This window comes from Catharus ustulatus, chromosome 1, assembly GCF_009819885.2.
Source record: "Catharus ustulatus isolate bCatUst1 chromosome 1, bCatUst1.pri.v2, whole genome shotgun sequence".
Taxonomy (NCBI): Eukaryota; Metazoa; Chordata; class Aves; order Passeriformes; family Turdidae; genus Catharus; species Catharus ustulatus.
Genome location: NC_046221.1, coordinates 164,844,288 through 164,855,452, shown reverse-complemented (window position 1 = coordinate 164,855,452; position 11,165 = coordinate 164,844,288). Strand labels below are relative to the sequence as shown.

Genomic DNA, 11,165 nt, shown 5'->3' with positions numbered 1-11,165 from the left:
CCCTCCCCCACCTGTGCCACTCCCACCCCCTGTCCAAGACGAGGGGACCTTCATTAAAGCCTTCATTAATTAATTAATTCATTAATTAATCGAGGACATGATGTCCCGAAAACCACAACCCCGAGCAGCACCAGGTGTGGGAGCAGCTGTGATTTGGGGACAATGGGGACGGTGGGGACAGTGGTGGGGGCGTTGCCATCAGGTGTGCTCTGTGTCGGGGTCTGCAGGAGGAACAGGTGGAGATGGATCCAGGTGTGACAAACGCCACCCAAAGGGGTCCCAGGTGTCCCCAGCCCCACCCAAAAGGGTCCCAGGTGTGTCCCAGGTGTCCCCAGCCCCACCCCAGGTGTGTCCCAGGTGTGCCCTACCCAAAGTGTCCCAAATCCCACCCAAGGGTGTCCCAGGTATCCTCCAATCCCACCCCAGCTTTCCTAGGTGTCCCAGGTGTCCCCAGTCCCACCCAGAGGGGTCCCAGGTGTGTCCCAGGTGTCCCAAATGACACCCCAGCTGTCCCCAGGTGTGTCCCAGGTGTCCCCAGGTGTGTCCTAGCCAGGTCCCAGCTGTCTCAGTTATCTCCAGGTGTCCTCACGTGTCCCAGGTGTCCCAGGTGTGTCCCCGGTGTCCCAGTGTGCCCCAGCCCCACCCAAAGGTGTCCCAGGTGTGTCCCCACGTGTCCCAGCTGTCCCCAGGTGTGTCCCCAGGTGTCCCCAGGTGTCCCCAGCCCCACCCCAAGGTGTCCCCAGGTGTCCCAGCTGTCCCCAGGTGTGTCCCCAGGTGATCCCAGGTGTCCCCAGTTATCCCCAGGTGTCCCCAGCTGTCCCCTCACCCTGTCCCGGCGCCACCCGCGTGCGGAAGGTGACGAAGGTGTCGAAGGCGAAGAGCAGGGCGAGCACCAGGCTGAAGGTCTGGGGGGAGGGGAAAGGGGCGGGGCTCCGTCACAGAGGGGGCGGGGCCAGATCGGGGGCGGAGTTTGGGGACACTCACGAAGGTGGGTGGGGTTTGGGGACACTCACGGAGGTGGGCGGGGTTTGGGGACACTCACGAAGGTGGGCGGGGCTGGGGGACACGGGGGGGCTGGGGGCGGGGTTTGGGGACACTCACGAAGGTGGGTGGGGTTTGGGGACACTCACGAAGGTGGGCGGGGTTTGGGGACACGGGGGGGGGGGGTTTGGGGACACTCACGAAGGTGGTGGCTGCCAGCGCGTCACGGGACGAGGCCAAGGCCACCAGGGCCACCACCAGGAAAATGAGGGTGCCACTGGCGGCCCGGAGCAGGTCCTGGGGGGACAGAGGGGACATTGTGGGGACAATGGTGACATTGTGGGGACATGGGAGACACCCTGGGGACATTGGGGACACCGTAGGGACATGGGGGTGGTGACAATGGGGACACCGTGGGGACAATGGGGGACAATTGAGGACACCAGGGGGACATGGGGGTAGTGACAATGGAGGACACCTTAGGGACAAAATGGGGAGGACAGGAGGTGGGGGAGGGGAACACGGGGACACAGAGGAGGTGTCACCCAGGGGTGTCCCCAGAAGGTTCCGGAGGGTCCCACAGGTGCCACCCAATGTCCCCAGGTGTGTCCCAGAAGAGTCCCCAGATGTGTCCCCACCCCCGGCTGTCCCCAGGTGTGTCCCAGGTGTGTCCTTGTGCCCCCCCCAGCTGTCCCCAGGTGTGTCCCAGGTGTGTCCTTGTGCCCCCCCCAGCTGTCCCCAGGTGTGTCCCAGGTGTGTCCTTGTCCCCCCCCAGCTGTCCCCAGGTGTGTCCCAGGTGTGTCCCAGCTGTCTCCACCCCCAGGTGTGTCCTAGGTGCGTCCTTGTCCTTCCAGGTGTGTCCCATCCCCCCAGCTGTGTCCCCAGCTGTGTCCCCAGCTGTCCCCATGTCCCCCAGGTGTGTCCCAGCTGTCCCCAGGTGTGTCCCCAGCTGTCTCCATGTCCCCCCAGGTGTCCCCATGTCCCCCCATGTCCCCCCAGGTGTGTCCCTGTCCCCCCAGGTGCATTTCAGGTGTGTCCCCAGCTGTCCCCATGTCCCCCCAGGTGTGTCCCAGGTGACCCCAGGTGTGTCTCCATGACCCCTCAGCTGTCCCCAGGTGTGTCCCCACCCCTCCAGGCGTCCCCAGGTGTGTCCCTGTCCCCCCAGGTGTGTCCCCAGCTGTCCCCAGCTGTGTCCCCAGCTGTCCCCCTGTCCCCACAGGTGTGTCCCAGCTGTTCTCAGGTGTCCCCATGTCCCCCCATGCCCGTCCGTACCAGGCAGGTGCCGCAGCTGTCCCCATGTCCCCCCAGGTGTGTCCCCAGGTGTGTCCCTGTCCCTCCAGCTGTCTCCAGCTGTGTCCCAGGTGTCCCCATGTCCCCCCATGTCCGTCCGTACCAGGCAGGTGCTGCAGGTGTCCCCATGTCCCCCCAGGTGTGTCCCCACCCCCCCATGTCCCCCCAGGTGTGTCCCCACCCCCCCATGTCCCCCCAGGTGTGTCCCAGCTGTCCCCAGCTGTCCCCCTGTCCCCCCAGCTGTGTCCCCATGTCCCCCCTTGTCCCCCCAAGTGCCCCAGCTGTCCCCATGTCCCCCCAGCTGTCCCCAGTGTGTTCCAGTTGTCCCCAGCTGTCCCCCTGTCCCCCCAGGTGTGTCCGCACCAGGCAGGTGCCACAGCTGTCCCCAGCTGTCCCCATGTCCCCCCAGCTGTCCCCAGCTGTCCCCATGTCCCCTCAGCTGTCCCCCCAGCTGTCCCCATGTCCCCCCATGTCCCCCCAGGTGTGCCCCAGCTGTCCCCAGGTGTCCCCATGTCCCCCCCATGTCCCCCCCATGTCCCCCCACGTCCGTCCGTACCAGGAAGGTGCCCCAGCTGTCCCCACCTGTCCCCATGCCCCCTCAGCTGTCCCCCCAGCTGTCCCCCTGTCCCACCCTGTCCCCCCAGGTGCCCCAGCTGTCCCCAGCTGTGTCCCAGGTATGTCCCTGTCCCCTCAGCTGTCCCCAGCTGTCCCCCTGTCCCCCCATGTCCCCCCCTGTCCCCCCATGTCCGTCCGTACCAGGCAGGTGCCGCAGCCCCGGGGCAGCCTCGGGGGGTCCCTGAGCAGGAGCCCCCCCAGAGCCGCCCCTCCCCCCAGGGCCTGCAGCAGCGCCGGGGCCAGCGTGGGGGGGGAGGGGACGGCCAGCAGGGCCACCACCCCCAGCGACAGCACCTGGGGACACACAGGGGTCACACAGGGGTCACACTGGGGTCACAGGGGGGAGGGGACGGCCAGCAGGGCCACCACCCCCAGCGACAGCACCTGGGGACACACAGGGGTCACACTGGGGTCACACTGGGGTCACAGGGGGGAGGGGACGGCCAGCAGGGTCACCACCCCCAGCAACAGCACCTGGGGACACACAGGGGTCACACAGGGGTCACACAGGGGTCACGGGGTCACAGAGAGGTCACACAGAGGTGACAGAGAGGTCACACAGGGGACACACAGGGGTCACACAGGGGTCACAGAGTCACACAGAGGTCACACAGAGGTCACACAGAGGTCACACTGGGTCACTCAGGGGTCACTCAGAGGTCACTCAGGGGTCACACTGTGTCACTCAGGGGTCACTCAGAGGTCACTCAGGGGTCACACAGAGGTCACACAGGGTCACTCAGGGGTCTCAGAAGGGTCAGGGATCACGCAGAGGTCACACAGGGGTCATGGGGTCACACAGGATCACACAGGGTCACACAGGGTCACTCAAAAGTCACACGGGGTCACAGCACTCCCAGTTCCCCCAGTACCCCCAGTATCCCCTCCCAGTATCCCCAGTATCCTCTCCCAGTTCCCCCAGTTTGCCCAGTTTCCCTTCCCAGTTTCCCCAGTACCCTCAGTTTCCTGTACCAGTGCTCCCAATCTCCCCAGCTCACCGTACCAGTTCCCCGTCCCAGTTCCCCCAGTATCCCCAGTTCCCTGTCCCAGTTCCCCCAGTATCCCATCCCAGTTTGCCCATTATCCCCCTCCCAGTGCTCCCAGTATCCCCACTTCTGTACCAGTTCCCCCAGTATCCCCAGTTTCCCCTCCCAGTATCCCCCAGTACCCCCAGTATCGCCTCCCAGTACTCCCAGTTTGCCCAGTTCACCGTCCCCATTCCCCCAGTTTCCCCTTCCAGTGCTCCCAGTATCCCCTCCCAGCGCTCCCAGTCTCCCCAGTTCCGTACCAGTTGCCCCAGTATCCCACCCCAGTTCCCCCAGTATCCCACCCCAGTTCCCCCAGTATCCCCTCCCAGTGCTCCCAGTATCCCCAGTTCCATACCAGTTCCCCATGCCAGCGCTCCCAGTTCCCCCAGTATCCCCTCCCAGTACCCCCAGTATCCCCTCCCAGCACTCCCAGTATCCCCAGTTCCGTACCAGTTCCCCTCCCAGCACTCCCAGTGCTCCCCAGTTCCGTACCAGTACCCCCAGTATCCCCTCCCAGCGCTCCCAGTCTCCCCAGTTCCATCCCAGTTCCCCCAGTATCCCCTCCCAGTGCTCCCAGTCTCCCCAGTATCCCCTCCCAGCGCTCCCAGTCTCCCCAGTACCCCCAGTATCCCATCCCAGTACCCCTAGTACCCCCAGTACCCCCTCCCAGCGCTCCCAGTTTCCCCAGTCCGTACCAGTTCCCCCAGCAGCAGCAGCCCCCGGGGCGTTCTCAGCACCCCCAGATCCAAAACCCCCAACGGCTCCGGCTGGGCCATGGGGGAGGGGGGGCCTGGGGCGGGGGTCTGGGGCGTCCTGGGGGGGTCCTGGGGGGGTCCTGGGGGGATGAGGGGTCCTGGGAGGGTCCTGGGGGGGTTTGGGGGGGTCCTGGGGGGGATTTGGGGGGGATTTGGGGGATTTTTTTGGGGTTCAGGGGGGATTTGTGGGAATTTGGGGGGAAGTTTGGGGGGTTTTGGGAAGGATTTGGGGGTCCTGGGAGGGTCCTGGGGGGGTCCTGGGGGGATGAGGGGTCCTGGGAGGGTCCTGGGGGGGTTTGAGGGGGTCCTGGGGGGGAGTTTGGGGGGATTTGGGGGGGGTTGGGGGGATTTTTTTGGGGTTCAGGGGGGATTTGGGGGGTCCTGGGGGGTCCTGGGGGGATTTGGGGAGAATTGAGGGGGGTCCTGGGGGAGTTTAGGGGGTCCTGGGGGGATCTGGGGGAGTTTTTGGGGGTCCCGGGAGGGTTTTGGGGGGGTTTTGCGGGGTCCGGGGGAGTTTGGGGGCGGTTTTGGGGGGTTTGGGGGTCCCGGGTGGGTCCCGAGGGGTCCTGGGGGATTTTGGGGGGTCCCTGGGGGGGTCTTGGGGGTCCCGGGGGGGTCCCGAGAGAATTTTGGGGTCTCCGGGGGTCCCTGTAGGGCTGGGGGTGGGGTGGGGGAGGGGCGGGACCGCGGGGGGGTCACGTGGGTGTCCCTCCCCCTCCCCTCCCCCACCCCCCTGTGACAGGCACCGGCGGGACCGGGGACAAAGGGACCTTGTGGGGGATACTGGGAGGGACTGGGAGGGACTGGGATGGACTGGGAGGGAACTAGGAGGGAACTGGGAGGGACTGGGAGGGACTGGGGGGGACTGGGATGGGACTGGGGGGGACTGGGGGGGACTGGGATGGGACTGGGGGGGACTGGAGGGGACTGGGATGGGACTGGGGGGGACTGGAGGGGACTGGGAGGGAACTGGGAGGGAACTGGGAGGGACTGGGAGGGGCTGGGGGGAGACTGGGAGGGACTGGGAGGGGATTGGGAGGGGATTGGGAGGGAATAGTGGATACTGGGATGGACTGGGAGGGACTGGGAGGGGCTGGGAGGGACTGGGAGGGGATAGTGAGATACTGGGAGGGACTGGGAGGGACTGCGGGGGGGAACTGGGATGGACTGGGAGCCACTGGGAGGGACTGGGGGGGAACTGGGAGGGGATAATGGGATACTGGGAGGGGATTGGGAGGGGATTGGGAGGGAACAGTGGATACTGGGAGGGACTGGGAGGGGCTGGGAGGGGACTGGGAGGGGATAATGGGATACTGGGAGGGACTGGGATGGGACTGGGAGGGACTGGGGGGGACTGGGATGGGACTGGGAGGGTATGATGGATACTGGGAGGGACTGGGACGGACTCTGGTGGGACTGGGAGGGATTGGGAGGAGATAATGGGATACTGGGGGGGACTGGGAGGGACTGCGGGGGGGAACTGGGAGGGACTGGGAGCCACTGGGAGGGACTGGGGGGGAACTGATGGTGACTGGGAGTGAACTGGGAGGGAACTGGGGGGACTGGGAGGGGATAATGGGATACTGGGAGGGAACTGGGATGGACAGGCAGGGGCTGGCAGGGGAGTGGGGGGAACTGGGATGGACTGGGAGGGAACTGGGGAGGGATTGAGGGGGACTGGGAGGGGATAATGGGATGCTGGGAGGGACTGGAAGGGACTGGGAGGGGATTTGGAGGGGATAATGGATACTGGGATGGACTGGGACGGACTGGGGGGGGACTGGGAGGGACTGCAGGGGGGAACTGGGATGGACTGGAAGCCACTGGGAGGGACTGGGGGGGAACTGATGGTGACTGGGAGTGAACTGGGAGGGAACTGGGGGGACTGGGAGGGGATAATGGGATACTGGGAGGGAACTGGGATGGACAGGCAGGGGCTGGGAGGGGAGTGGGGGGAACTGGGATGGACTGGGAGGGAACTGGGATGCACTGGAATGCACCTGGAGGGAACTGGGTGTCACTGGGAGGGAACTGGGAGGGACTGGGATGGACAGGCAGGGGCTGGGAGGGGAGTGGGGGGAACTGGGATGGACTGGGAGGGAACTGGGAGGGACTGGGATGCACTGGGAGGGTACTGGGTGTCACTGGGAGGGAACTGGGAGGGACTGGGATGCACCTGGAGGGAACTGGGTGTCACTGGGAGGGAACTGGGAGGGACTGGGATGCACCTGGAGGGAACTGGGTGTCACTGGGAGGGAACTGGGAGGGACTGGGATGCACTGGGAGGGTACTGGGTATCACTGTGAGGGACTGGGACCACTGGGAGCATACTGGGTGTAACTGGGAGGGAACTGGGAGGGACTGGGAATCACTGAGGGACCACTGAGGGGTGACTGGGAGTGACTGGGAGCAACTGGGAGTCACTGGGAGTGATTGAGGGGCAACTGGGAGGCTCTGGGGGGCGACTGGGCAGCACTGGGATGGACTGGGGGGGAACTGAGGGTGACTGGGAGGGTACTGGGAGAGACTGGAGAGCAACCTGGGGACACCTGGGGACACGGGGGGGGACACGGGGAGGGGACACGGGGAGGGGACACGGGACTGGTGGGACTGGGAACACTGGGAGGGGACACCTGGGGACTGGGATTTGGGACACTTGGGGACACTGGGGGAGACACTGGACTGGGTTTGGGGACAGGGACTGGCATTGGGGACACCAGAGGGGACACCTGGGGGCACTGGGAGGGGACACAGGATTGGGGTCTTGGGGTGGACACTGGGGGGGACTGGGAGTGGCACTGGGGACAGGGGTGACCCCGGGACAGGGTCAGAGGTGACCCCAGGATAGGGTCAGGGTCAGAGGTGACCCCAGGACAGGGGACAGGGCCAGGGTCAGGACAGGGGGTCAGGGGTGACCCCAGGACAGGGGATAGGGATCAGAGGTGACCCCAGGACAGGGGACAGGGGACAGGGTCAGGGTCAGAGGTGACCCCAGGACAGGGTCAGGGCTCAGGGGTGACCCCAGGACAGGGTCAGGGGTGAGCCCAGGACAGGGTCAGGGGTGACCCCAGCACAGGGGTGGGATCAGGGGTGACCCCAGGACAGGGGACAGGGGTGACCCCAGGACAGGGCCAGGGTGAAGGGTGACCCCAGCACAGGGGACAAGGACCCTGGACATGTCCTGGGGTCCCCTGGGTGGGGCTGTCCCCAGCACCCCTCCCCAGTCCTGCACCAAGAGGAAGAGGAGGAAGAGGAGAGTTTTAATACTTTACCAAAATTTTGGATTTGCCTAAAACCAAAACCCAACTGTGGCAGACAAAAAACTCTCTAACAATTTAAATTCATATTTATATTTTACATATTCATATTTGTATATTTATAGATATCCATATTTATATATTTATATATATTCATATTTAGATTTACATAAATTCATATTTACATACTATATATGAATATATATTCATATTGATATAATATATATTAATATTTAGATTTCTATATATTATTTACATTTCTATATATGAATATATATTATTATTTAGATTTTATATAGTAATATATTATATAGTAATATTTATATTTTATATATTCATATTTAGATTCTTATATATTAATATTTATATTTTTATATATTAGTATTTAGATTTTATATATTAATATATTATATCTAGTAATATATATTTTAGATATTAATATTTAGATTTTATATATATTCGTATTTAGATTCTATATATTAATATTTAAATTTTATCTATTCATATTTTATTATATATTAATATATATTTTATATATTCTGATTTAGATTATGTATAGTTATATTCATATTCTATATTCATATTTGCAATCTTATATAATAATATTTATATTTTATCTATCTTCATATTTATATTTATATATACACACAGTTATATTATATACATTATATATTCATATTTATATATTTTATATATCCATATTTATATATTTATATATCTTCATATTTATATTTCTCAATCTTAATATTTAGATTATGTATATTTATATTTTTATTTTATATATACATATATTTATAGATTTATATTTTAATATATATTTTATATATATTTATATTTCGGTTATATATACACATTTTATGTTATGTATTTTATATATTAATATTTATATTTTAAAATAAATATTTAGATTTTTATATACAGTCACATTTATATTTTCTATATTCATATTTATATTTTATATATTAAATTTCTATTTAATTCAGCTGCGTGGGGTAACCCCCCAAAACTCACAGCAAAATCACCGAGCCAATTATTGACAAAAGGAAACAAAACAGGAATTGAAATATCAGAAAGTTAGAAATGTAATATTAGAAATATTAGAAATTGAAATTTAATTAAAAATTGAAATAGCAATTTAGATAGAAATTTAAATAGACATTTAAATAGAAATTTTAGTAGAAATTTTAATAGAAATTTTAGTAGAAATTTTAATAGAAATTTAGATAGAAATTTAAATAGAAATTTTAATAGAAATTTAGTTATAAATTGAAATTGAAATTGAAATTTAGATAGAAATTGAAATAATAGAAATTGAAATAGTAATTTAAAAAGAAATTGAAATAGAAATTTTAATAGAAATTTAGATAGAAATTGATATAGGAATTTAAATTGAAATTTAGATAGAAATTGAAATAGAAATTTTAATAGAAATTGAAATAAAAATTGAAATAGAAATTGAGATAGAAATTGAAATAGAAATTTAGAAAGAAATTTAGAAATAAATTTAGATAGAAATTTTAATCAAAATTTAAATAGAAATAGAAATTTTAATAGAAATTGAAATAAAAATTTAGATAGAAATTGAAATAGAAATTTAGATAGAAATTGAAACAGAAATTTAAATAGACATTTAGAAAGGAATTTAGAAATAAATTTAGATAGAAATTTTAATAGAAATTTAAATAGAAATAGAAATTGAAATAGAATATGAAATAGAAATTGAAATACAAATTGAAACAAAAATTGAAATATAAATTCAGCTAGAAGTTTAAATAAAAATTTAAATAGAAATAGAAATTGAAATATTTCCATATTCATGACTCCAGCACTGACTTTTGGGACAGCTCCAATTTTTTAATTTTGTGGTTTAGAAAAAGTTTCTGGTTGCAATTTTTTGTGTTTCTCTGCATTTATTTCCCAGATTCTTCTCTTCCATTGCACAGCTGAGCAAACATAAAAATTATTTAAATCAAACCTGGTTTCTTCTAACAAAATTATAATTATTTTCATTGATTATAATTAATTATCTTTAAATTCTTTTCAACAAGGCTTACCTAGCAATCTGCTTATAATTAACTGTAGTAAGTGACTAATTTAAATTAGAATCGGAATTTCTGTCAGATTTGTGGTTCAGATCCTGGATTTTATTTCAAATCTTGGTTCAATTTTCTCTCCTCTCTCTTTTCCCTCAATGATTTTTGATGGGTTATTTTGATTATTTCATTGATTATAATTAATTATCTTCTAATTCTTTTCAGCAAGGCTTACCTAGAGATTTGCTTTTAATTCACTCCAGTAAATAACTAATTTTAAATTAGAATCAGAATTTCTGTCAGATTTGTGGTTCAGATCCTGGGTTTATCTCAACCCACAAATTCTTGGTTCAATTTTCTCTTCTCTCTCTTTCCCCTCAATGATTTTTGATGGGTGATTTTTCCTGGATTTTATCTCAAATTCTTGGTTCAATTTTCTCTCCTCTCTCTTTTCCCTCAGTGATTTTTGATGGGTGATCTCTCCCGGGTTTTATCTCACCCCACAAATTCTTGGTTCCATTTTCTCTCCTCTCTCCTCTGCAGAGGGGAGCGGCTGAGGGGCTTTACTGATCCTGCCCCAACACAACACCTGAAAAAGGAATTTCACCCCAAGAGGCAGATTAAAAATTAAAATTAATGAGATTAATTAAAAATAAAGAGAGTGATAACTCCCAATAACCAGGCACACCCCGACTGAGGCTGCAGTTGGCGAAGGAGAGAAGCACCAGCCAAGCTCTGGGGAGTCCATGGGATGGGGACAGGTCATCCCCAGGAATGTCACCTTGTAGGGGACCCCATTTGGTGTCTGGGGTGTGACAGCAACCCAGTGAGCAGTGGGGAGTGGGACTGGGGGCACTGGGGGGATGTGGGACCGTGGGATTGGGGTCCTGGGGGTGAGAAATAAGAGAGAGAACAGAAAATTGAATTCTTCTGAAGGCACTGGATAGGGATGAAAAATGAACTAGCAGAAAAATATAAAAGGATGTAAAAGTGGGGACACCACAGAACAAAGGTGGCTGGAGCTGATGGAGAAACAGATAAATTGAACTCGTATTTTTGGCAATTTCTGTAACACTGTCCAGTCCACTCAAGCAGCGACCTCAGTGGAATCCTCCAAATGTTACTGTATGTGGTTCCGAGCGGTGAAAAGTCACAGCAACATGGCAACTTTCTTACAGGAGCAAGGAAGAGCATTTATTCAAGGAA

The 11,165-nt window shown here is 54.1% G+C and overlaps 3 protein-coding genes across 3 annotated transcripts in view; 1 reads left to right on the top strand and 2 right to left on the bottom strand.

Annotated features, from left to right (window-relative positions):
* Positions 1-11,165, bottom strand: part of LOC116999522 (NAD(P)(+)--arginine ADP-ribosyltransferase 2-like) — a 703,496-nt gene that overhangs the window by 577,838 nt on the left and 114,493 nt on the right. The window lies entirely within an intron of this gene.
* Positions 1-11,165, top strand: part of LOC116994645 (erythroblast NAD(P)(+)--arginine ADP-ribosyltransferase-like) — a 284,339-nt gene that overhangs the window by 269,474 nt on the left and 3,700 nt on the right. The window lies entirely within an intron of this gene.
* LOC116994911 (CKLF-like MARVEL transmembrane domain-containing protein 5) lies at positions 54-4,697 on the bottom strand. The gene is made up of 5 exons (XM_033056875.1): positions 4,610-4,697; positions 3,028-3,180; positions 1,183-1,278; positions 827-905; positions 54-221 (listed from the first exon to the last, which is right to left on the bottom strand). The coding sequence occupies exons 1-5, from the start codon at positions 4,688-4,690 to the stop codon at positions 199-201; spliced, it is 432 nt and encodes a 143-aa protein (XP_032912766.1). The 5' UTR covers positions 4,691-4,697; the 3' UTR covers positions 54-198.

Bases quoted from the DNA above. Each gene is read 5' to 3' on its own strand.
- LOC116994911 (XM_033056875.1), bottom strand. From the start codon at position 4,690: ATGGCCCAGCCGGAGCCGTTGGGGGTTTTGGATCTGGGGGTGCTGAGA. The intron at 1,279-3,027 runs GTACGGACGGAC...CTGTCCCCCCAG, and splicing joins GGGGCTGCGGCACCTGCCTG to GACCTGCTCCGGGCCGCCAG. The intron at 222-826 runs GTGAGGGGACAG...TTCCTCCTGCAG, and splicing joins GCGGGTGGCGCCGGGACAGG to ACCCCGACACAGAGCACACC.